At 40.1% G+C, this 25281-nt stretch overlaps 3 protein-coding genes and 1 long non-coding RNA gene across 5 annotated transcripts in view; 2 read left to right on the plus strand and 2 right to left on the minus strand.

The window, feature by feature from the left end:
• The window catches only part of slc9a7 (solute carrier family 9 member 7), a 22548-nt gene extending 15350 nt beyond the window's left edge, over positions 1 to 7198 (plus strand). Inside the window, exons 15-16 of the mRNA XM_088425059.1 lie at positions 37 to 142; positions 2385 to 7198. Of these exons, the coding sequence (XP_088281185.1) occupies positions 37 to 142; positions 2385 to 2615 (337 nt within the window). The 3' untranslated portion in view covers positions 2616 to 7198. The remainder of the gene's footprint in view (positions 1 to 36; positions 143 to 2384) is intronic.
• On the minus strand, positions 7159 to 13352 carry chst7 (carbohydrate (N-acetylglucosamine 6-O) sulfotransferase 7). 2 transcript variants are annotated; one of them, XR_015866926.1, is made up of 3 exons: positions 12477 to 13352; positions 11185 to 11717; positions 7159 to 8816 (listed from the first exon to the last, which is right to left on the minus strand). XR_015866926.1 is itself a non-coding variant. In XM_088425058.1 (3 exons), exons 1-2 carry the CDS (start codon positions 13281 to 13283, stop codon positions 11250 to 11252), a joined length of 1275 nt encoding a protein of 424 aa, XP_088281184.1. In that variant the 5' UTR covers positions 13284 to 13352; the 3' UTR covers positions 7160 to 8816; positions 11235 to 11249. The 2 variants fall into 2 exon arrangements, 1 of the variants encoding a protein (XP_088281184.1); XM_088425058.1 differs by having other exon boundaries at positions 7160 to 8816; positions 11235 to 11717.
• Positions 13353 to 14873: 1521 nt separating this feature from the next.
• On the plus strand, positions 14874 to 24588 carry tubgcp5 (tubulin gamma complex component 5). Its single transcript, XM_088426593.1, has 22 exons — positions 14874 to 15187; positions 15783 to 15836; positions 15983 to 16091; positions 16595 to 16691; positions 16770 to 16849; positions 16934 to 17057; positions 17164 to 17281; positions 18031 to 18120; positions 18368 to 18461; positions 18597 to 18831; positions 19099 to 19301; positions 20404 to 20776; positions 20941 to 21139; positions 21549 to 21737; positions 21818 to 22000; positions 22088 to 22172; positions 23080 to 23200; positions 23275 to 23429; positions 23528 to 23653; positions 24066 to 24154; positions 24226 to 24326; positions 24402 to 24588. Exons 1-22 carry the CDS (start codon positions 15054 to 15056, stop codon positions 24446 to 24448), a joined length of 3006 nt encoding a protein of 1001 aa, XP_088282719.1. The 5' UTR covers positions 14874 to 15053; the 3' UTR covers positions 24449 to 24588.
• LOC148416591 (uncharacterized) lies at positions 20896 to 22082 on the minus strand. Its single transcript, XR_015867064.1, has 2 exons — positions 21806 to 22082; positions 20896 to 21720 (listed from the first exon to the last, which is right to left on the minus strand). It is a non-coding gene; the product is annotated as an uncharacterized LOC148416591 (long non-coding RNA).
• Positions 24589 to 25281: the final 693 nt, after the last annotated feature.

Consider the following 25281-nt stretch of genomic DNA (forward strand, 5'->3'; position numbering starts at 1 on the left):
TGAGTGGGTGAGCCTTTTTCCTTAATAAGCGCTCAGCTACTTGAAGCCCATCTTGACACACAGCGGCCCCCCGCTCGCCTCCACGCTGCCCGGCTACTGCGGACCCCTGGCTAGCTGCCTGACCAGCCCACGCGCCTACGAGGTCAGTCAACAACTACCCTAAACAAACATACTTTCATTTTTTTCACATGGCTATTCAGGCCAAAATTCGATGAAACAAAACAGGCTTAGCCCATTATGCCGTATTTTGTCCAATCCTTTGTTCCTTACATCAAAGGCAAACATTGAAAGAAGACACCAGGGAGCTGAAATTTCACCCAAATGGTGGCAGACCACATGTCAAATTTCAACATGGCACGACCACTTAGTTATGACACCATCAGGAGTGTATCAGCCCTTGGCTAAAATACTATGAGTGAGAATGATGTAGAGGAAAATAACCCGAATAATGTTAAGGGAATTCTTAAAAACAAATAATTGATTACTTTAGATACTATAAGTATCTAAGCAATTACATAATCGAGTATTAAAGGTAAGTGATTACTTTAGACTCTGAAGTACATAATCAATGACATCATCAAGCAGTAAAGTAATTGATTACTTAAAGGGATCGTGTGTAAGATTTAGACGTTTTTTCATCACGGACAGCAGGAGGCGCTGCAGGTGCTGCGTTTACCATTGTTCGTAGCGCTAACAAACATGGCCGCCTCCGAAGAAGTGCCACCCGCACATGTAATATAATTTAATGATAACTAGACCATTGATTATATTTAAAACGTACTGTTGGTCGTTAAGAACACATTCATTTGCAAGTGTTTGAAATTTACAATCATATAATTTATTCCTCTTTAATGAAAAATGGTGTAAATCTTACACACTGTTCCTTTAAATTAATAAGTAACTTTAGACACTAAAGTAATCAATATTGACTACTCTAATGTATAAAGTAATTACTCAATTAAAAAAAAAATCATATAAATACGTCTTTGGGATTGAATGAGTGAAACGATCGTTTTGTTTTTTATCATTTAACCACACCATGATTTTGCAATGGCACCCAACATTTTGACACTATAGCTTGCAGCTAATGCTAGCATATAAATGAACTTGAATGCGTCAGAGTGCGGCGGCGCAGTAACAAAAGCACATTTGAGGCTAAATGCCATTTCTTTTTAGCCTCAGGAAGTCTCGCCTTTGGAATACTGAAGCTTTCTCACTCGGGAGAATCGGAACGTTGTCCAATGTTCCCGCCTCCTGCCAGCAAATGCGTACAAAGGAGAAAATGGATGGTCAAGAAGCCTTTTTATTTGCGTCGCGTGGGCACAAAAGGCCTTTTTTTTCTGCATCTCTGCACTACCTCAATAATGATCAGTGTTCTAAATTCCAGTGCTTCGTATCATACTTCTGCAAATGTTTTTTTTTTTTTAAACAGTTCTAAGTTGCTGGCAAATTTCTGGGTAGAAAACAAAAAAATGTAAAATATATATGCATGCATGTATATTTGTGTTGCGTTGCGGACGTAAATGTCCCTTCCTGGCCTGTTTTCCAACGTCACACTTTGCCCCGCGGCTCGCTATTGATCGTCAGCCATCGATGAGAGTGTGAAACCTCACGCCACAACACAGGCAGGAAATGCCTGAATCACAGTCATCAGCATGCGGCCGTTTACATGAAATAGAAGCAGAGTTTGCGTTTGTCCAGCTGTTTTGTTTGTTTGCTGGATATGTCGTTCCTCGTCAATGGTGCATTGCAAAACTATTGGTTTCTAAAAAGAAGACTAAGGCTGTCACATTTTCTGAAAAAGAGAACAAAAAAAAATGGTTACACTTTCTGAAAAAGAAGAAAACGTAATGGTGTCGTTCTTTCTGAAAAAGAAGACTATTGGTGTCACATTTTCTGAAAAGTCAACTAAATATTGTCCATAAAAGAGGACATATTAATGTCACATTTTTTAAAAAAGAAGACAAAATATTGTCGTCGCACTTTCCAGAAAGGGAGACTATTGGTGACAAATTGTCCATTTGACATTTTTTGACAATCGGTATCGCACTTCCTGAAAAAGAAGTGCGGCACACTATCATCAATTGTGGTGCACCTTTGAAAAAAACAAATGTTTTTTGGATAAATGCTTTTGCGTTTTCCAAAAAATATGACAACCTTTTCATTTCGCATTTGCCGAAAAAGAAGGTAAATCATCTCTGATGGAAAAGACAAATTATTAATGTCACATTTTCCGAAAAGATGACTAAATATCCCAAAAAAAGACTATTACTGTCCAAAATAGAGACCGTGGTATTGCTCTCACGCTTTCAAATAAAGAAGATCAGTTATTAGTGTGGCACTTTCTGAAAAAGAAGACAAACTATAGGTCTTCCACGTTGCAGGAGCATCTGAGGGACCAGGACCGCGACGACGGCGACCTGTCCTACACGTTCGGCGACGCGGCCATCGCCACCAACGGCTTGTCGGGCGACGGCACGACCGGATGGAACTCCAACGGGAAACGCAGCGGCAGCACGTCCGAGGAAGCTCTGGAGCGCGAGCTGGACTCCCGAGAGCAGGAGCTGCTGAGCCGAGGGACCCGCTTGGTTTTCCCCATCGAGGATCACATCTGATGCACGGTTTGCTCGCAACTTCCTGGATATCGTTTATTTTTGTCCATTGCGGCCAAATGCGGCAAAACTTGAAACACGAGTACGTTTTATTACCTCCGCCGAGGAACTCGCGTTTCCCTCATCTGTATCGGGTTACGCCGACGAAGCGAATAGACGTTGGCCCGTGATTTCAGACATGGAGGATTAGCGTTTTTAAAGATGCATGACCTCCACCGAGATCTTAGTATTTTTTTTGTTTGTTGCAACTTACTTGATAGGTTGTTTGTCCAATGTGGCCAAAAATCCAGTAGATGAAAAATGGATATTATTAACCATCGTTTCTTCCAACCACGAGCTTGTTTTGTTATCAGTCATCAGTTTTATTTATTATGTATGCAGAGGAGCCAGTTTTTCTTTATAAAACAGGTTAATAATTTAGCAACGTCAACATTATTCGCATTCATTACCTCCGCCAAGGAGCAACTACAGTAGACTTATTATTTTATTTTCTTTTTTTACAACTTGCATTTGTTTGTCCAATGTGGCCAATATTTGACAAGATTTTAAGCCAATAATTCAGTAGATGTAAAATTTATTAATTCATTATCTCCACTAAATCACCGTTTCTTTTCTTTTACTTGTATACCTTTTTTTTGTCCAAAATTTGACAAGTTTAAAATATTGTTAGCATTTATTTTTACCTCCAACAAGGAGCTTGTATTTCCATCATTGGCGGTGGGTTGTTTTGTTATTTTTTTAACATACTTTATTTTGGTCCATTGAGGCCAAATATGACTTGACTTAAGTCCTTAAATTTATCGATGATTGATCTTATCGTTTATTATATCTTCTTGCTAGCTTGCTTGTTTTTAAACTTACTGAAAACCTTTTTTTCTTTCCAGGGCCAAAAATGACTTGATATATAACACAGTAGTTTTGTAATTTATCAACTTCAATGATAACTGATTTTAGCACTCATTACCTTCACCAAGGACCTTGTGTGTACAACAACCTTTTTTTTTGTAAATTCACACGTTTGTGTCCAATGTGGCCAAATTTGACATAATTTATGCTAAAAAATTCGCAAATTAGTTCTCATTTATTACATGAGCCAATTATTTTTGTTTGCATGGGCTATGCTAAAAACAGAGCATCGGGTCAAATGTAATCCATTCGGGGACAATGTTACTCATTACCAATGGAAATTAAAATAATCATTCATAGCTCAGCAGAAAGAGGTTTATGCTTGTAAAATAAAAATAAAATACAGTAAAACTAGTCCTTTTTAAGGTAAACAAAATTAAGAAGCGTGATGCCGCTACCTAAAAGCCTTTTATATGAAAGAATATGTCTTATGTAGCAAATATTTCCATATTTCTATCAACAATTCTTCTGTAGCATCGCTATGAAAAAAAGCCAAAGAAAATGCTGAACAAGCGTGAATAAAGTGTTACAGTGGTGCGGTGAAAGCATTAGCCCACCAGACGTCTGTGTAGGCTCAATACCAGCTGCAGCGGGGTCAACAAAACAAACATCAAAAATTTTAAATGGATCACAATGTCCCACTTTGTTACGTCTCATGACTGTAAACAAATGCAGCTGTGTGCCTCCAGGTTTTTTGAGCCCTGGCTGGGGTCTCGCCTCAAGTCTCAAAAAGCAATCAGGACGCTGTTATTTGTCTTTTTCTTTTCCCTCACTGAAAATGCAGTGTAAAAAAATCCAAAATATCTGCATGAAATCAGATTCACAGGACATGACGAAACATAAACCATGGATTAAAAAGCCCCAAAATTTAAATGCCTCCTGTCAATGAGAAACTGCAAATCACTTTCAAAACTGACCCCCCAAAAAATGCAAAAAAAAAAAAAATACGTGTAAAATTTGCATTACAATAAAAGAAAAGTGATCTTATTTGGAGGGAAATCTACTTTTTTCATTGCACGTGAATAAAACACTTAATTGCCATCATAGAGAATGTTACTACAATGTTGCATTCATTTTGTTTAGCACTTTAAAGGGGAAGACAGCTCAAAACCGATCTTTACAATATTATATTACCAGTGTTTTTTTCATTTTTAGACTAACCTATAACCAGTATAAACACTGTAAAAAGTAGTTAACAGTTGTCGGACGTGGGTTGATATACCGCATTCTCCGCACTATAAGGCGCACCTTCAATTAATGACATATTTTAAAATCTTTTTCCATATATATAAGGCGCACCGGATTATAAGGCGCACCCTCAATTAATGACACATTTTAAAACTTTTTCAATCACAATATAGTAATACTCAAAGTAATAACAATAATAACTCTAAACTCTCAATAGCATAATAACTCAATGTCAATACGAGCAACCTTGTTCAACTGTAAACACACAGAAGAAACAGGTTAAGCTTACCTTATCACTTCATTCTACCAATCCCAATCTCAGTATTGATCCATATATAAGGCGCACCTGATTATAACGCGCACCTCAGCTTTGAAAAAAAAATTAAGGCTTTTAGGTGCGCCTTATAGTGCGGAAATTACGGTAGATTTTGTAGCATTTTCAATGTTACAAAGGATAGTTTTAGGTATGCGTTTACGATTTTTATAGATAGGATTCTTACCGGTGAGTTGGGGGGGTGCAAAAGGTTTTCTCTTCCCTGGGGGGGCTTTATTAATGCAGTATTAATCCGAATGCTGTGTTAAGATTTGTGTCGATCCATCGAACAAATTGAAAAAAATCAACTCAAATATGGGGTTGCCTCCCCCACAAGCCTTAATATTACTAATAAATAAAGCATTTGGCTTATCATCAGCTGCAGGCAGCAGACTTATGGAAAAATCATTTTTCCCTAAATAATCCTTTTGAAATGTGGGCAATGTTTCATTCGTAATCCCCCTCCCCAAATAATCCCCATAAATACACTCCAAATAAAACCAACTTGATTAGCCTTAGAGGAAATGTAGCCTTGCACTAACGTGACTTTCTGTAGCAAAAAAGGGAGGAAAAAAAAGTCCTCAAAATGATGAAGATGCATGAGAGGTTTCCTGTTACGTAACGAGATGCATTTTGCGGCGGGGGGCTGCCGCCACGACTGGCCGTCACGCTTGCTCCGCATGCACTGCGCGCAAATAATTGTTCGAGTGGCACCACTGTGTAGTCGATGTTTCACTGTGACGGTTTTTTGAGGACATGGGATCATTTGAAAAAAAAAAAAAAAAAAAAACCTACTGGGAGTCATTTTAACCACTGCATTTGTTGTGCTAGTTAGTGGTCTAACCAAAGTGAAAACAGAGAACTGCCCCTGGGTCAAAAACATGCCGATTTGATTCAACCGTTGTGGCGTTATGTTACAAATGATGGAAATTCCTTAGATTTTTTTTTCATCATAAAAAAATCAATGGGGAAAAAAACTCTCGGGAGCTGAAATTACCAGCAGATGATTAAAATGTCAAATTTTAAAATGCAACCATTCTGACATTTCTATGTGATTGCAACTGGACATGTGAGATTTTGTGTACAAAAATAATCATTGTCCAAATTTTTGGACCATATAAAACCATTCTAATTACAATTTTTGAGATGCATTTTAATGTGATTTATTACATTGATTTTCCTGCGATTTTTGCAACCTTCCGCTGAGCGGCGGTCAAACTATGGCAGCAAATAGAAAATTCTTTGTTGACTTGTGTTTCAACTCAAGACAGTAGGGGGCGGTAGATACCAGTTATGGCTATGTCTTTAAGTGACATCATCATAATTTTTGTTCCCTTAAAAAATATGAATTAAAGGTTAAACATTTGAGTGTTTTTCATCAATCTTTTGCACTTTTGACTTCAAAACAAAAACATCTGAAAAAACTACAAAACTGTTTATTCTAAAAAAGCTCAAATAAAAAAATCTGACTAAATTAGCTGTCCAATTAATTAGTCAAGCCGTAGTTTTGAGTGCTAAACATTTCTATACAGCGTTGCCTTGAGATACATGTTTCCGTGACCATACTCGTAACTCAAAACACCCACACGTCAATTCATCCTTTCCCATTGCCCCATGCTCCAAAAAATGATTATGATGCACTTTTTTCATGGAAAAAAAAATATCTGATGTCATAATTCATAATCATATGCAGTAAAACTTCATTAAATAGTCAGTAAGCATCAATAAATTTAGTCATTCTTTGCAGATGATAAAAAATATGCATGTGGGTTGTGTTACATTATCTGTCAACATGTGTTGCTCCACCATTTATATTCAAGTATCAGTCTTTAGATGGTTATATCAACACGACACTGACGCTATGTGTTTGGTCATCTATGGCATTTTGACATTGCTTGTTAGCATTAAGCTAGCAGACCTTCATACAAAGCAAATGTACATGTATATTTTTTTTAAATAAACCTGCGATGATATTCTCTGAAATTTCGTTTGATAGGAAATGTTTGCTCATAAATGTATTTTTTTCATAGCTAACTAGGTCCTATGTATGTATATATAAAAAAAAAAAAAAAAACTATAGCCATTATCCATGCTTTCCATATACCCAAAAATGTGGCGTCATCGTTATTTGGACTTGAGAAATGCAGAAGCAAAAATAAAGCATTTGTTTTCACCATTTCTTTATTGAGGTAAATAGTTTAAAAGTTATTTATGTCGTTCAAAAATTATGACAAGAAAAATCCAACTTGTGAAGTTGATCATCAAAACATCCATCATCTGGATGCAAGTTGTAGCACTTTGACAATGTTTAGACCGCACAATTTTGATATAAATCATCTGTTTTAGGGTTGCAAAAAGGATGAAAAATTCACTGTAAATTTCTGTAAAGTTTCCTAGAAATTTCCATGGGAGGGTAAGCAAAGGAAATTTAAACTAATTGGTGACATTTCAATTTGCGACTAATTTGGGTGGGAATTTTAATCAAGATTTTGTTTCTCGTCTTTCATCACTAGCAAGTGTCTAGGTTTTTTTATTGCAAAATTAGAACTACTTTTTGCTTCCACGTGTAAGAATCATGGGAAATATAGTCCTACTATCTTAACGCTAGTGGTCAGACCGAACGCAAGCTGAACAGTTCTGACCCCGCGTTTCCAATGTTAGTCGGCGTCACGGTGTCCCTAAGATGCTGGTCTGCTATTGGTCGGCGTCACTAAGATGCTGGTCTGCTATTGGTCGGCCTCACTGTGTCACTAAGATGCTACACGATCGTTGGCTTTGCTGGAGAATATGGCCGTAACTAGCTCAAATCACGTCATTCCAAAGGTAAATACAATTTCATTTCTTTTTTATATATTTTTCATCTGTGATGTCATTTCACTATACATGTATATTATATATAAATAGTACTTATTATACTATTTTTGCACGTATCGCCATAGGTTTGTACACGCGAGGATTTCGCCTTACAATCCCAAATCCAGAACAAATTAATTCTTTGTTATCAAATCATATAAAATGGATATTGTCTTGTATAGCTGTCAACAGCAACGAACGAGTGAACTTATTTATTGCTTGTCCGGTAAAAAGGGATCTTTGACGTCTTTAGCCGTCAGTGGTATTGAATGAGTTAATTAAAAGACGGTCTTTAATATTATAAACAATTGGTCTACTCCCATTAGCTCCCACGGAAGGTTTTTGCAACCCTAATCAGTACCATTTGTTCTCAAAAAAGTCATTGGAGGGACAGCGGTGGAAAAGAAAGAAAGAAAAAAAACTCCCGCCCATGTGAGTGTTTTGTCAGTGTGGTGCTGCTGCAGCTGTCCAGATTCCTCGGGGGCTAAGAGGGTTTGGAATGAGGAGGCGGGGGAGGGCCAAGACTTCCTCACGCAGGCCTCTCAAAGCACACAACAGTCTCCTTGAACTTTCCAGTTAGCCTGGTTAGCAGATCCACTTAGCCTAGTCACGCCAAGGCGACGAAGCTCCGAGCTTATGGTGCCACCCGACATTTTATGGGGATTTACAAATCAGGGTGTAATGGCGGCGGCGGGGGGGGATTAGTGTGACTAAATTGGGGCATTGACGTGTCAAACGTGCCTCCAGCTCAACAGGTAAAAGCGGTAATGAGGCTCCATGGTAGTTGAAATGTTCCAGCCTCGGTGTCCCACTTTTTGGTTTCAGACTACTCCTGGTCATGGTCTCGGTGCCGGAAGAAAAAACTGCACAGTGACCTCGCTCCCACTGGGCCACGTTCCAGCTGCTTCTTCCAAATTTTGCCCTCGGCATCGACTTGCAGGTCCCTGGAAGAGAGAACCGCAAAAACCAATGAGGTTCACAGAAATGTACCTGTTTTCAGGTGAAAAAAGTTCATATTTTGTCTATAATTTAATAGTTAGTGCCAAATGTTATCTGAAAAGACCACTAGGTCCATGAAATAAAAGTGAATCACATTTTTTAATAATTTAACATGTCAAGTAAACTCAATATTTTATATTCATTATGAAAGAAAATGAAAATATGCCCGCTTTTGACTGCTAAAATTTGGATTTCAAGAAACCACAACGCCCGAGGAAAAACAACCAATCAGAAACAGTTACCCAAACAGTTACCCAGTTACCCGATAACTGCAGCGGTAGCTAAATGGATTCCAAAAATGTTTGAGTACAATATTAACTCTTTCAGTGCCAAATGTTATCCGAAAAGACCACTAGGTCCATGAAATAAAAGTGAATCACATTTTTCATCATTTAACATGTCAAGTAATCTCAATATTTTATATTAATTATGAAAGAAAATGAAAATATGCCCGCTTTTGACTGCTAAAATTTGGATTTCAAGAAACCACAACGCCCGAGGAAAAACAACCAATCAGAAACAGTTACCCCCCCTCAAAAAAAAAAAACAAAAAAAAAACGCTAATCCTGTGCATAAATAAAAAGCCAAAACATGCGGTGACATACTGCTAACCCCATGAGGCCTATAGCCTGTCACCGCCAGCCACGGACAATGACTCCTCCTGAACGCGGGCGCGAGTGCCGGGTCGACACCCTCGGCCGGCCGCGGCGCCGACCCCCCCGCTGCCCGTGCCAGCCACGCAACAATGAGACCTTTATCGGAGGCAGAACAGCCACCAGAGAAAACCCCTCGGCTGGATTTGATTCATGTACAGTAATTTTACGCTCAAATTTTCAAGCCAAGGTCTTACAAAATTCTTCTTCTTTTTAAGCTGAAATTAATTTACAAACATGTGCTATATGAAATGTATAGCCGGACAGATACTACAAATTCCATATTTGCATTTCAGCACACACAAGTGTGTATTTTTGAGACTTAAAAGTATCGAATTTTTTTTCATATTTTGAAATTTGCACATTTTTCCCATCATTTTTTCCGTGTTTCTTCTTTTAGTTTTATCAGTATAAATGTGTTTTCTGTTTATCAGCATTTAATTGAGACTTTTTGGTTTGTAATCAAACTTTTTAAATATAGGTTTCAACAAATTTTGGATAAACTACAATTATTGGTGAACTCTTGGAAATAAGTGACTGGACAGCAAAACAAATTTCATATTGCACCCATAGGAGTGCATATTTGAGCATAAAATCTCAATATTTTTCGTACTTTGAAATTTTCACATTTTTTCCCTGGATTTTTTTCTTAGTTTCTATCATAGTTTTATCAATATAATTGCATTATTGTTTCTCTGCAATTTAGGAAGACATTTTGGGTTTGTAAAGAAAAATACAATTTAAAAACATACTGTAATGATACCACAATACAAATTAAATATCACACCCACAGGAATAAATATTTGAGCATTCAAATTAAATTACCACTATTTTGCATATTTTGGAATGTTAATGTTTTTTTTTTCCAGTTTTTCCGCGTTCCTCCCATTTAGTTTCATCAGCACAAAGTGTCTTCTTCTCTTTATCAACATTTTATGAAGAATTTTTGTAAAAACAAATAAATACCAGTGATGATAACCTAAATATAAATTTCATATTGCACTCACAGGAGTACATATTTGAGCATTTACTGGTTATAAAGAAAAAAAAAATCGAAATGTTTTCATATTGAGTTTTTTCAGTATAGTGGACCCCCTCAGTACCAAATTAATCCGTTTCGGAGTTGGGATCATAAAGCGAAATCATCGTATGGCGGAAACATATGCTAATTAGCTAATTTGCGCAAAATCCCAGGTAAAAACATCTAAATGTTATGTACACATGAAAAATTGGGAACAAAATAGTATAATAAGTGATACTTATATATAATCAAGTCTTTAGCATATCGGCATCTTAGTGACTCCGTGACGCCGACCAATAGCAGGGCAGCATTTTTGTGACGCGTTGCAGCGCAGGCAGTTTGACGCAAACAGAAAATAAGAGCATTACTGAAAAACGCCTGAAGAGGGAGGCAAAACAACATAAATACAGCCAACCCCTCAGGCCATGACAGTTATTGATGCTGTAAAGCGGGGAAAATGCCATAAAGAGGGGACGGAAAAAACGTAGTATTCCACTTTGTAACGTGAAAAAAACGTCAGCCAGGGACGCCGTGACCTGGGGGTCCACTGTATTTTTTTCCTTGTATTTTTTTGCTTGTTTCCCCACGGAAAACCTATATTAAATGTGTCTTAGTGTTATATGAAAAAAATCTTAATACTTTTTAAGAAATTTCAGTTGATTTTTCTCTTAGCGAAAAAGTTGTCCCACCCGTTGGCCGTCATCTCATGTCGTCTTGTCAGCGTTGTGCTTGGGGTACCCGAGCTGCCTCATGACCTCGCTGCAGTAAGCCTCCACCTGGTTGATCTGCTCCACGCTCAGCCTCTCCCTCCAGGCGTAGATGGCCTCCTTGGCATCCCGCGACGAAATGAGGAAGGGTCGGTCCGACGAGTATCCGCGTCCGTGGGTCATGTTGAGGGCGAAGCTCTCCAGCGCCGGCGACGTGGACAGGTTGGAGAAACGGTAGAGCTTCTGCAGCTCCTGGGCCGGGTAGAGGACCAGGTCCTCGTAGCGGACTCGGTGGTAGCTGCGGCGCACCCAGGGCGGCGCGTTGGTTACCAGCATCATGTCGCCAAGCCAGTTGTCGCAGATCAGCTCCATGGCGCTGGACACGTAACTCTCGGCCCGGTTCAGACGGTTGTTGGGCACCAGCAGCCGCTTGTACTTGTCGTTGTGCTTCTTGCTGCGCAGGACCTGCGGCCGTGACATGTACGCTATTTTCAACGCGTCGACAAGAGGTATCTAGGTATCTATCTTGCTACAGTGTTCCTAGCTAGCTAATGGATCAATCCTTCGTGTTAGCTAGCGTATCAATCTTTCTTGTTAGCTAGCCAGCGAGAGTATCAAATCTTTCTTATTAGCTAACTAGCAACAGTATCTATATATATATATATATATATATATATATATATATATATATATATATATATAAAGTTAGATCGCTAGCTAGCTATGGCTGCAACTTTTCACCCAGGTATTTATCGATCTATCTATCGGTATATATCATTTTAACTCGTGTAGTATTTTGACCATTTTATGGTCTTCAATATCATTTTTACAGTATGTTAGCCAATAGTCACAGTCCTGGTAGTGTGATAACTATTTGGTCATGCCATGTTGATATTTGACATGTTGTCAACATGTGGGTGAAATTTCAGCTCCCTAGTGTCTTCTTTCAATGCTTTCCCTTTGAGGTGAAATGCTTTTGATTGTAAGATCAAACGTAATTAAGTGTAGAGCTATAATATATCAATATCTCAATTTTCATGGAGATATAAGCCCAATGAAAACATAAACATACGTTTTTCTCGAAATTTTGAGTTCACTTTTTCTAACGCTTACATTGTCGTGACTTTTAAAATATAACGCTTTTAACACTCGCGCAAGTTTAAAAAATAATTCATCGCGCCGTAAAAAGCCACCCAACAAACAAGTAAGGAAAAAAAGAAAGACCTGGATGCTCTCCTTGACCAGGGCCTGCTTGGACTTGAGGCGCGAATTGTGCACGGCTCTGGGGTCTCGGAAGAGCTGCACGATGTGCAAGTTGACGGCCGGATCTTTCATGAGGGGCACCAGGGTGCTGAGGTCCAGAACGCGGACTCCTTTGATGACCACCACCGGGTACTTCTTGCACTCGCGCTCCAGCTCTCGGATGTCCCGCTTGGGGCACTTGGCGCATCGCTCCTCCTGCACCAGGCCGATGCGGTTCCGCTGGTGGGCGTCGCACAGCGGTTCGGAGCACACCACCTTGTTCATCTTCCAGCCGAAGATGAATGCGGTGGTGAGGTTCTGCGAGCCGGCGTACAGCTTGAGCACGGAGAAGTCGCAGCGGAAGAGCGCGCTCAGCATGTCGCGCACGGCGCCCTGCAGGCTGCCCGCGTCGCCGGGGTACAGGGCCTGCCAGATGTGCCACATGGGCTCGTACAGGTAGAACACGTCCGGATGCTGGTTGAACAGCTCGCCCAGGAACGACGAGCCGGTCCTCCAGGTGGCGTGGAGGTAGATGTGCGTGCGAGGCGCGCCGAGGGTCGCCGGCTCCGGTTCGGTGCCGTTGGCGCCGTCCACTTTGTAGCCGTGCTCCCACAGCAGAGCCACGGCGTTCTTCAGGTCCGAGCACCGCGACTGCTGTTGCTGCAGGAGCCCGTGCTTGGCGCGCTGCACCGAACGCTCCCCGAAGTCGAACACATAAGGGATGAACAGGAGCAAACCCGTGTATGCCAGGATCAGAATCAAGTATTTCTTCTGGAGTCTCCTCTTCATCGCGGCGGCGGATGACCGGAGATCCGCAAGAGTTGCGCGGCCGCGGACGACGCGACTTGTGTGGCACGCTCGGCTTCGGGGGATGTGACGGGAGGCGGGGCTAGTTTTTGCTAAAAGATGTTGAATGAAGGCGGGGTCTATTCTGTGTCGCTGCAGAGCGCGGTAGGAGGTGTGGCTCAACGCGTGGGTGGGGCCAAATTGAACGTTTGACCACGCCCACGTAGACTTAAACCCTTGATTTTTGTTGTTCAACTATTTTGTTAGGTTATAAAAGAATACCACGACAGCGTCAAAAATATAACACTTTATTGAACATTAAAAATGACAAAGCACGTCTCCATTCAAAATACCGGTTCGTTCCATTTTTTTTTCAATGCCTGGCCTTAGGAAAGAGAAAACGTTTAAGTCCCCAACACAGCTAAACTAAAATCATTATCTTACAAAATGTATAAGTATACCCAACAAGCCATCCTTTTAACATCAACAAGAGAGATACCAATATAAATCAACTTTCAAAAAACGTTTACTTTTTACAGGGGTTATATAAGTTACAGGTTAGCGCGAAACAGAAAAAGGGTAAAAAAGGTGCATCAAAATTCCTGAAATAAAAAAATATATAGATCATTATTTAAAATAAATATATATAATAAATGTCAATTGAAATGTCTAATATAATATCTTAAACATTTTAACCTGGAGAAAAAAGATCTAAAACATTGTGCTGATTTTTTTCTATATCACATTAGTCATTCATATGACAGAAAAAATAGACAAGCAATTTTAAAAATTTTAAATTCCCGTACATACTTTGACAATGACTATGCCACTGCACCATCTAGTGCCGTGGATGTGCAATTACAAATAACATGCCAAAAGCATAGTATGGGGTCAGAATTGTAGAAAAGGTAGTCACAATTGCGTAAAACATGTCACATAGCAAAACATAGTAATAATCTCCATATCATGCAATACATATTGCTTGGATTTGTAATCATTCAATACCAATAACTTGTGCTTATGACAGCAGGAAACGTATTTGACCTTATTTAAGAGCATCACCGAATAAATCTGCAAATGGAAATCCCATCACACTGCACACGATAATTAATAGCTGAACTAATTAGATCAATTTAGGATATACCAAATGTCAGATTCTTTTTATCTATATGGACAGCTTTGCCACATTCAAAATGGTGGACACGCTGACGTATCACAGAAACGGACCATTCAGCAAGGCATGAAAAGCCGCTTTCTAACTTAATCTAAACGGAAGCGAACAGTCGCTAGTTAGGCAATAACTAGTAAAGAGGTTCGTTTATTAAAATGGAAATTGGAAGCGTTTTGGCAAAAATAAATAAATCTTTTTTTTTAAATCGGGTAAAATTATACACTTCCTTTTTGTGTCGTCACTAGGCAAATTAGAGCTATGCATTGTGGGAAAATATCGAAGACGCATCAAGTGACATTTTATTGTTTTATGAGTTGGATTTTCATTTTCATGGTTACATCACATTCGATTTTAATTCAATTTGATTTCAGTTTAATCAATAATGTAATTTTTGTTTCGAAAACAAAGCAAATAGTAACGTGTTTTTTTTTTTTTTTTTTGTAATCCGCGCGTGCGCACATCCTCTCTGGAAGCTAAATGTTGCTAGTTCCCGTTACAGTCATGTATGGCGCTATTCAAAACATACAGCTGGTTTTATTAATGCATCACTCGGTGTAGTGACCCGTTCGAACAGTTCACCACATGTGACGCCGAGCTAAGCTATGGCTCACTGGAGCACCTTCGAGAAGGAGACGGAGAGGGAGACGAAGGAGCTGGTCAGGTGTGTGAGCGGACTGGAGGACGAAGAGGAGCACAACTTCCAGCTGGCGCTCAAATTCGCTTGGTCCAATTTCAAGTAAGACGGCCTGCTCAACCTCCCCTTCAGATGATAGAACATGATTCGTAACGCTTGGAGTTGCCATCTCCTACGTTCTTCTTGTTCGTGGGATTCCTCAAGGATCATTTCTTGACACCCCTTCATTTACCATACACAGTAATGGAAAAAGAAATAAGTCTAATGTCAAGGGAAATTTTCCGTAAACATCAATATGAATGTGACACAAATTCGGAACTATGTTTCAAAAGATGCTCTGTCCTACTGAGATCCAGTCAATTCGTTTGTGTCCACTGTAGTGTCCATTTTGTCTTAACAAGATATCCCACAGAAACACATGAAACATTGTAGGAAAGACCAGAATGTCCTCTACTGAGCACACTAGGACTTAGTAAGGTAGCTCATTTCAGTTATAAAATACAGAGCAAAAACTAATGTCCGCTATAGTGGACACAAATGAATAAGCTTTATTTCAGGATATAAACACAGTGTACTCTAGTAATTATGATACAACATTATCCGTTTATTAGTGCTCTAACTTGCGCATAACTTATAAAAATGTGATGCTAAATTTGATATTTATCTAAATGTATGTGTTTTATTTTTAAATTCTCAGATTCCACCGTTTCTTGGATGTGGACAGCCACAAAGTCAAACGTAGCATCAGTGGGTAAGTTAGTGGATTTCAAGATTCATTTGACTATTGAATTAAATGTAAAAACAAATTGTATTTATGGTCATTTGTTTTGAGTCATGTTTTGAAGATCTGCACGAGTTTAGATGCAAAAATGAACGTGTTGTTGTGTTTCTATGCAGAATCTACGAGAAGCTCATGGTCCACTCGGAAGTGAGTAAGGCCGAAAGTTGGATGAGGCTGACTGATGAGTTCCTCAAGTCACCCCTACCTAACACCAATGCAACAAAGGTACATTCCATATATACAATAATATGTTTTATGTGCTCCCACTAGTACACCCACAGCATTCTGATTAATATTGCGTTTGTGAAATATGAATGAAGCAGAATAATCCACCTGTTTTTGTTTCATTAATGGGGCGGCCATTTTGTTACTTGCTTTCACAAAAATTACATCATAGTTGCGTTGTTTTATAATGGAATAAATAGATTAAATGTATCCCGGCTCTCCTGTTTGCTGAGTTAATTCATGTGACTTTCACAAGCTGACTTTTGATTGGCTCCTGAGCTTTGAGCAACAGTGATGTCATTTTCAGTCGACCGCAAGTGGCAAATCCACTGAGAGATAAAAAAAAAAAGGGCGGATTTTGTTTTTTAATTCATATTCTACAAAATCATCATTAATAAGAATGCTGTCTCGACTAGTGACGCCTGATATAATATATTATATTCCATACTTTATTTTATTTATATTATTTACTTCCCCTTTAAAGATTGCTTGTGTTTTTGCAGACCGACGCACATTACAGCATACTGTCGCTGCTCCTCCTCTTATCGGGCTCCCCGTCCAACACAAACTATACAGAGAGACCTCGAGTAAAGGAAGCCAGTGAGTTAGGCACATACAGTATTTAGAGTGCAATTTTCAGCTTCATTTCAATAAATTGTGACCCCACCCCTTCTACAGAACCAGAGGACAACTTCGACTGGGCGAAATACCTACTAGAGGATGAGGACATAGACACTGGGCCATACCCTGATACTCCTGTGAGTATTAATTTGAGATTTTTTTTTTTTTTTTGCAGCATTTTGTGCATTTACTTTAACTGTTATCTCCTGCGGGACAAGTAGGAGTGGTCAGAGGAGGAGAGCGAGGACGAGGACAGCCGTCAGCCAATCAGCAGGGAGGACTCCGGTATCCAGTTGGACAAAACCCCCCAGGAGGACAAAGAGCAGGTTTCGGTCCCGTGGACAGGTCAGAAAAAAACATCGCAATACAGCGGTGCAATTTGTACGGAGACCAAATCATTGCTCAATTTACTCCTGGTGATAAAAAGAGTTTTTGCCCGTTTTTGTCGCAGTGGGCGAACCGGATGCCCGAGCCTGGCTGGAGCAACACGTGGTGACGCCCTACTGGGTCCAGCATGCTCCTCGGTTTGCACACAGCCTCCATTTGCACTCCAACTTGCTCAATGTCTGGTGAGACTTTATGGCGTTTTCTACTGATTCGATTCAAATCCACTTGGTAGTGTATTACAATGTTGTTGTCAAATTGCAAAGGCTTCGTTTCAGACAGTAAATTGGCTTTATTTTTATACATTGTCAAAATCTTCACGTCGACGTAAAATTCACATTCTTCTCCACGTAAAATTAGATAAATAATACATATTTGTACGCAGAAAAGTTTTGGGATCATAGTAGAGATATGCTCACAAAAATAAATGATTAACTTGACAGGTAACGAGAGGTGGCACGTGACAAGTTGGGTCCTACCATTCTTGTATGGATGAGAATTTTTTTTTTTTTTTAATCGAAACAAAAAATTGGTTTTATGACCTTATATATTCTTGAAACATTTAATTACTTCAGTAATTTTTTTTAAGGATTTTTGCACGTTTGATAGTCTTATATAAAATGATTGAGTACTCCCTTCTTGTACCCCCATTTTAGATTTTTAGATTCATTTTTTTTTTTTTTTTCTTCAGTTGCTTCATTGTCAAATTGAGGGGGTCTCTGATATAAAAATGGGTTCACCCTTGGGTCCTGGTAATAAATTTAATATTGTATATTGCATGGCAGTTTATTACTGTTTTAGCGAAAAATTGACGAGGACATTAGTCTTATATTAAATCACGATTTATAGTAACCAAAAAAAAATCACAAATATTTTTCAGAATCGGTCAGCACAAGGCAAAAATCTGAAATTACTGAATAAAAATCATTCACAGGGACCAGCACTTGTACAACACGGATCCTCTGTACCTGCCCGAAGAAAAAGCTTTTGTTACCGAGACCCAAGTCATCCGGGAAACACTGTGGTGAGCTGCATGATCACATTTTTAAAGGGATACAAAATTCATTTTGTAATACATTTTAAAAAGTAATTTTGCTATCAAAATACTTACAGACAAAATATGAGCGTTTAACTGCATAGAATGCCTAAATAAGTTTAGTATCTTTAACTTCGGATGGCATCTTTGTAGGTTCAAAAATAACACATTCACAACCGCCTGTTTTTTATTTTACCATTATGTTTTCAAAACTTATTAACTATTGATATTCCAGGCTTCTTTCCGGGGTTAAGAAACATTTCATATTCCAGCATCAGGATGGGAAAGTGTCAGTCAGGAATAATGTGGTGGTCACTCATCTAACTGGTGTAAGTGCAAAAAAAAAAATCAACATTTTCATCTGCTATACTCCCTTAAAATCTTTTTTTTATGTGTTAGCTTTGTCGGGACATGAATTCAAGGAGTCATTGTTTGATGACACTGTTTTTTCCAATTTGTGCCAGAATTGTCTGCGGTCGGTGCTGGAGCACGTGGCCGCGTACGGCCAGGCGGTGTTCCGCCTGCAGAAGTTCATCGATGAGGTGACGGGTTACAGTCCTGAGCTGGGTCCGGCCGGCGCTAAGAGGGGCTCCGAGCCTCCGTTTAGGACCTACCAGGCCTTTGTGTGGGCCCTCAACAAGTACTTCACCAGCTTCAAGGAGGAACTGGTGGCCATCGAGAGAGTTCTGGTGTGCAAAGGCAAGTAACATGAATTCGGGCTGATCAATTAATCAAATTGAAATTGATATTACAATGTAGTAGAATGCAAAATTGCCAATTGCAAAGGTTGATAAATCCGGTATTGATCGTCATTATCCATCAAAATGTTCCCCCAAATTGTGTGTTTTCATCAAACAATATGCTGCTCTCGATGCTAGCACAAAGGTGAACATAAATTAGCATTTTGTTGCTGCTATCAAACACTGTCGTCGTCAGATTAAATCATGTACATCGGTCCTTCTACAGACGAGACGGTAACGTTGTCCGTCGTGCTGGAGCGTCTCAGCCCGCACCTCGCTCAGATCAAAGTGCTTCACAAGGTCTTTCGCACCGGCATTGCTGAGGTGCCCCCCGAAACCCCCAATGTGGTGCGGGCCTCCCACTTGCTCAACACACTCTACAAGGCCATCATCGAGTACGACAGTGTTGGGGAAGCTTCGGAGCAAACGGTGAGGGTTCTATCTATCTATCTATCTATCTATCTATCTATCTATCTATCTATCTATCTATCTATCTATCTATCTATCTATCTATCTATCTATCTATCTAGCTATCTAGCTATCTAGCTATCTAGCTATCCTATCTAGCTATATCTCTCTGTCTGTCTGTCTCTCTCTCTGTGTTTAGCTAGCTTTGCAGATACTGTTTATGCTAGCTATTTATTGAACTAGCTACTTATCTGTGTGTCTGGCTACACAGCTTCTTTCTCTCTTGGTAGCTACGCAGATATTGTTTTAGATAGCTATTTATTGAGCTCACTACTTATCTGTCTGTCTGGCTACACAGCTTCTTTCTGTCTAGCTAGCTACGCAGATACTGTTTTTGATAGCTATTTATTGAGCTCACTATTTATCTGTCTGTCTGGCGACACAGCTTCTGTCTGTCTAGCTAGCTAGGCAGATACTGTTTTTGATAGCTATTTATTGAGCTAGCTACTTATCTAGCTATCCACTCATCTATTTATCTGGCTATGTATCGATGTAGCTAGCTAGTGTGTCACACAGCTACGCAGATACCGTTCTTGCTAGCTATTTATTGAGCTAGCTACTGTCTATCTAGATAGCAAGCAAGCTGGATGGATGGAAGCTTGGATGGATGGATGATGGATGGATGGAAGTTTGGATGGATGGATGTGTAGCTAGCTGTGTCACAGCTACGCAGATTGAGCTAGCTACTATCTAGTTAGCTAGCAAGCTGGATGGATGAGTGGAAGCTTGGATGGATGGATGCTGGATGGATGGAATTTTGGATGGATGGATGTGTAGCTAGCTGTGTCACAGCTACGCAGATTGAGCTAGCTACTATCTAGCTAGCTAGCAAGCTGGATGAATGGATGTAAGCTTGGATGGATGGATGTGTAGCTGTGTCGCAGATACTGTTCTTGCTAGCTATTTATTGAGCTCTGTACTTTTTCCATCCATCCATCCATCTATCCATCCATCCATCCATCCATCCATCCATCCATCTATATACCTAACCTATCAATCTATGGAAGGTGTATCAAATTACAAAAAGTTTGGTATAGTCAATTTCGCCACTTTTCGTCATTAGGTGGCCTTACTTTTTACCCTTTGGACCGAGACCGTACGACCATATTTGGAGATAGTTGACGAATGGATCGTCCACGGACACCTGTTCGACCCCGCCAAAGAGTTCATCATCCAGCGGAACAAGGACGTGGCGGTGAATCACAGAGACTTCTGGCACGCCACCTACACACTGTACAGCATCTCCGAGATGGTCGACAGCGAAATGAGCGACGCGGCCAGCGGCAGCTCCGGAGGGGACGGCTGCGGGGGAAACCGGCAGCTAACAATGGTGTCCTTCCTCAAACCCGTCCTCAAACAGATCATCATGGCTGGAAAGTCCATGCAGCTCCTCAAGAACTTGGACTGCAAAGATGGTGCTCAGCAGTCTTCCAGAGGTTTGTTTTTGAAAAGGTTTCATGGACCCATGGCCAAATTTGAACAGGAAGTCAGCCATTTTGGTTTCAAGCCACCATTTTTTGATCAAATCAGTTATTTTTTTACTTTTTTTTAAAAAAAACCTTTGCTATTCAAGCTGATAAAAATATGTTCCGAATCACAGATGCCGAGCGCAAGAGTCTATACACGCTTTTCCTGGAGTCGGTGCAGTCACGTCTCCGCAGCCAAGACGCGTCTCCGTCTGGCGCCGTGACCGAGCAACGGGCCTCCAAAAAGAGCCTGATCCGGATGCAGTCGGTCATCGCGCAACATCTCCAGATCGAAGCGCTCCATGACCCGCTGCTGGCCATCAACTTCGCTAGGTGAGCTCCAGTATGAATCTCAACTCTCTTTACAAGTGTTCTCATGTTTGTTCATTGGTCTGTAACAAGCCTCAAATTATTCACATTACGTATTATTGATATTTGTCGTGTTTCTAGAATTCTAAAAATGTTTCATTTGCAGATGATACTAGTCTTTACTGGGCTAGTAAAATCCATGGGTAGTTTTATCCACTTGATCAGCGTATATATAAAAATATAGTAAATAATATAAAAATCTGAATTGTGGGTGTGGGGGATTATTCGATGTAATAATCAATTGGATATTCCTTTTTCAAAAGATTAGCTAGAGACAGGCTGGCTAAAAACACAACACAGGTGTTCACCTTGTTAGGAACTCCTCATGAGGATTCAATTCTCCGAAGACGTGCGCTTGTTTTTTTTGCGTCAGGCTATATTTGGAGCAGAGCGACTTCCACGAGTGCTTCTCCCGGGACGACTTCACCGTGGACCGCTCCTCGCAGTCGGTCACCTGCCAGACGTTCGAGCTCACGCTGCGCTCCTGCCTCTACCCGCACATCCAGCGGCGCTACGTCGAGTGCTGCGGCAACCTAATGAAGACCCTGAAAAAAGACTACAAGTAAGTCGACCGGAAACGGCGCCCGGCGTCAGCCACAAGATTGTTCTTCTTCTACTACTCCTTCGCACCTTGTTCTCCAGACTGCTGGAGTATCTTCAGGCCATGAGGAACTACTTCCTGTTAGAGGCCGGCGACACCATGTACGACTTCTACACGGCCATCTTTGACAAAGTGAGGGACAAGGAGAGCTGGCAGCAGCCGTCCTTCCTCAACGGCCAGCTACAGGAAGCTGTGAGACAGCGCCGCCCGGAGGATAGTAGCAGGTACTGTAGGTGTGCCGTTTTTTTTTTTTCTTTTTCTTTTTTAAATATTCTTTGGAAATAATGTTTCTCTTTCTTGCTTTTTGTAAGATTGTCAATCTTTTTGGAGACAATTGATCCCGGCCGGAAGAAACACCCTGTCAATAATCTTGAAGTGCTGACTCTCAGTTACAAGGTTGGTTTTTAATAATGTCTAAAAGAGGGCCTAAAAATGGCTGGTTGTCAATGAATGAACAATTGCTTTAATTCAGCGGTGTCAAACATATGGACCGTGGGCCGGTTCTGGCTCGCAAACATGTGTAATCTGACCCACAAGATAATTTTGTAATGAGCAAAATATTTTCAGTGCATTAACCGCGACTTTTCATTTTTGGGGGATGAAAAAATGAAATATTTTAATCAACATGTAAATTCTTTAATTTATACCCTCTGCATTTGTTATAAATGTATTTTTTACATTAAAATTGTGCTAACACCCTTTTTGAAATTTGGATTTGGCATAAATGCTCCATCGAACTATTTATATGGGGACAAGGAACAAAAATTGTGAATTTTTGTAAAAGAGCGTGATTTTATAAAGAGAAAATAACCCATCAGAAACTGATTTGGAATCAACAAAACAATATGTTTGAAGGTTTTTGCTTGTAATTTGAATAAAAAAATAAGTTATAATAGTTAATATCGAAATATATATCGTAATTCTATTCCTTTAAACTCTTGATTCATCTTGGTGTTGCTCAAAACAGTCTTTTAATGTATACTTTTTTCTAAATAGTACTTTCCACATTTCATCATTATTCCTCAATTCTAATTTGTAAAGTTTTGACTGACTTATCTGATTGTTTTGTTAACATTCCCTTTAGCGCAGCTCCATTTAGCGGAATCATAACGCAACTCCAGCCACTACTGTTGCTTCTATTCTCTGCGCCTTATAATGCGGTGCGCCCTTACATAAGAAGAGTATTAAAATATGCCAATATTTGAAGGTGCAAATTGTAATCGATGCGGTAATACAAATGACAACATTCAGGCATATTGAAGAGGCGACTATCTAAAAAAAAATACAATTTTCCGCTCCCCAGGTTCCGTGGCCCGTGGACATCGTGATCAGCACAGAGTGCCAAAAGATTTACAACCAAGTGTTTCTGCTGCTGCTTCAGATCAAATGGGCCAAGTACAGCTTGGACACGCTTCGGTTCAGCGGTAGGTAGGCCTCCCCGTCACGTTCCCAACGGGATAAGGATTCCGCGCGCTAATAGGTTTCGTTGATGGATCAGAGTTTGCAGATTTCATAAAGAAAGCCGAGGGCGGGTCGGCCGACGACGCCGTGCAGAAAGAGCGGCCCGTCAAGCAGCAGATTCACCGCATGTGCTTGTTGCGCGTCAAACTCATGCACTTTGTCAACAGCCTTCACAATTACATCATGACCAGGGTGAGACCGCCACGCCGTTCACTCTCGCGGTCCGACGCCTTTGCTCGCTTGCTTTCCAAAGGCGCTTTCTTACTTTACGTTTGTTTTCGCCGGGAAAGATTCTGCACAGCACCGGATTGGAGTTCCAGCACCAAGTGCAGGAAGCTAAGGACCTGGACCAGCTCATCAAGATCCATTACAGATACTTGGCGACCATTCATGACCGTTGCCTATTGAGGGAGAAGGTAATTCGTGAACGGAGGTGGAATGGTTCAGGTTTTTAGGTTTTTCCGAATACTGTAGTACACAAACTGACAATTTGTTCCTTTCATCTATATTTTCTTCCTCGATTCCATCTTTTTTCCTTCCTTCACTCCTTCCTTCTCAACTCCATTCCCAACTCCTTCTGTCCTTTATCCTTCTTTCCTTCCTTACTTCCGTCCATCCTTCATTCCAAACGTCCCCTTTCCCTTCTTCCATCCTTGCTTCCTTTTATTTTTTCCTTCCTTTCTGACTTCCTGATTTCGTCCTTCCTAACTCCTAACTTCCACCTTCCTTCCTTCTTCTTTCCTTCATCATTTCCTTCCTTCCTTCCTTCCTTCCTTCCTTCCTTCCTTCCTTCCTTCCTTCCTTCCTTCCTTCCTCCTTCCCTATCAGGTCTGTTTTGTCAAGGAAGCCATCATGAAGGTTCTCAACCTGGTCCTCATCTTCTCAGACCGATGGCAAGTCGGCTTTGGAGCCTGGAAGTAAGACCGTGTTTTGAAAGATGTAACCTCAGACCTTTGTCAATATTATTTATGTATCTATTATTCAATAGGATTGAGTCTATTGCCAAAATGGAGTCCGATTTCAAAAATTGTCACATGTTCCTGGTGACCATCCTCAACAAGGCAGTGTGTCGTGGATCCTTCCCTCATTGTAAGTGTAACATTGGGGCAATTTTAATTTTTTAATGCACAGACGTGAAGTTGCTGTTGTTTGGGTTTTTCACAGTGGAGTCGCTCACCCTTTCATTGATGGCGGGCTTTGAGCAGTGCTGATGGAAGGACCTCTGTCCAACAATGAGCACCACAAGTCACGTGACTGTACAGATTGAGGCGAGACTTGTTTGTAAATATCTATATACTTCCTGTCAAATTGGTTGTTGTATGAAGCACAATAAATTCTACGTAATTACTAAGCTGTCATGTTCATGGTCCATTTTACTGTACTGTGTACTGATGAAGTGAATTTAAGCTTTAAAAAGTTTTCTGGAGTTGGAGTTGACAGCGGTAATTACTTTTAAACTACTAAATTCAATATGGTAGAAATTTCTATTTAAATTAATTCTAATATCAAATATGAATACTTTAAATTGTCTTTCGGGGGATACCTTGGGTTCGAGAGATTTTAAGTTTCTGCTGAAATCAGCAAATCTAATGTTCTGACAGGAACAACTTTTTTTTTTCAAATTAAGAGCAACTCAATTGGAGAATGAAGCAACCAATTGGTAAATGGTGTTATGACTCCTTTGCAAAATGTGCGTTTTTCTGTCAAGTTTTGTACGGACAAACATTGTCATTAGTGATACAATTTTCCATCAGACAAGCCAGAAATAAAACAGATGATGTTATTGCTGAATAAAATACGCCCAGTGATATCAGTACAAATGTAGGTCCAAAGTGAAAATCAAAAACAGATGGCAAAAGCACACAACAATTTTTTTCCCCATCCAGAATGTCATAGGAAAAAAAAAGAGAACCCTTTAGAAGCAGTAGCCTAAAGTTTAATTATCTGATTTTGAGCTCGCTATCCAGTCCTGATTTGATAACTTGGTGATATTTTAAGGACAGGAAAAAGTATCCATCTTTTTTTTTTAATTGTTTACAAAAAT

This window comes from Hippichthys cyanospilos, chromosome 10 (genome assembly GCF_059441005.1).
Source record: "Hippichthys cyanospilos isolate Australia breed blue-spotted pipefish chromosome 10, RoL_Hcya_1.0, whole genome shotgun sequence".
Taxonomy (NCBI): domain Eukaryota; kingdom Metazoa; phylum Chordata; class Actinopteri; order Syngnathiformes; family Syngnathidae; genus Hippichthys; species Hippichthys cyanospilos.

Bases quoted from the DNA above. Each gene is read 5' to 3' on its own strand.
- chst7 (XM_088425058.1), bottom strand. From the start codon at position 13,283: ATGAAGAGGAGACTCCAGAAGAAATACTTGATTCTGATCCTGGCATAC. The intron at 11,718-12,476 runs GTCTTTCTTTTT...TCACGGCCGCAG, and splicing joins TGGTCAAGGAGAGCATCCAG to GTCCTGCGCAGCAAGAAGCA.
- tubgcp5 (XM_088426593.1), top strand. From the start codon at position 15,054: ATGGCTCACTGGAGCACCTTCGAGAAGGAGACGGAGAGGGAGACGAAG. The intron at 18,832-19,098 runs GCAAGTAACATG...GTCCTTCTACAG, and splicing joins GAGAGTTCTGGTGTGCAAAG to ACGAGACGGTAACGTTGTCC. The intron at 24,327-24,401 runs GTAAGTGTAACA...GGTTTTTCACAG, and splicing joins TCGTGGATCCTTCCCTCATT to TGGAGTCGCTCACCCTTTCA.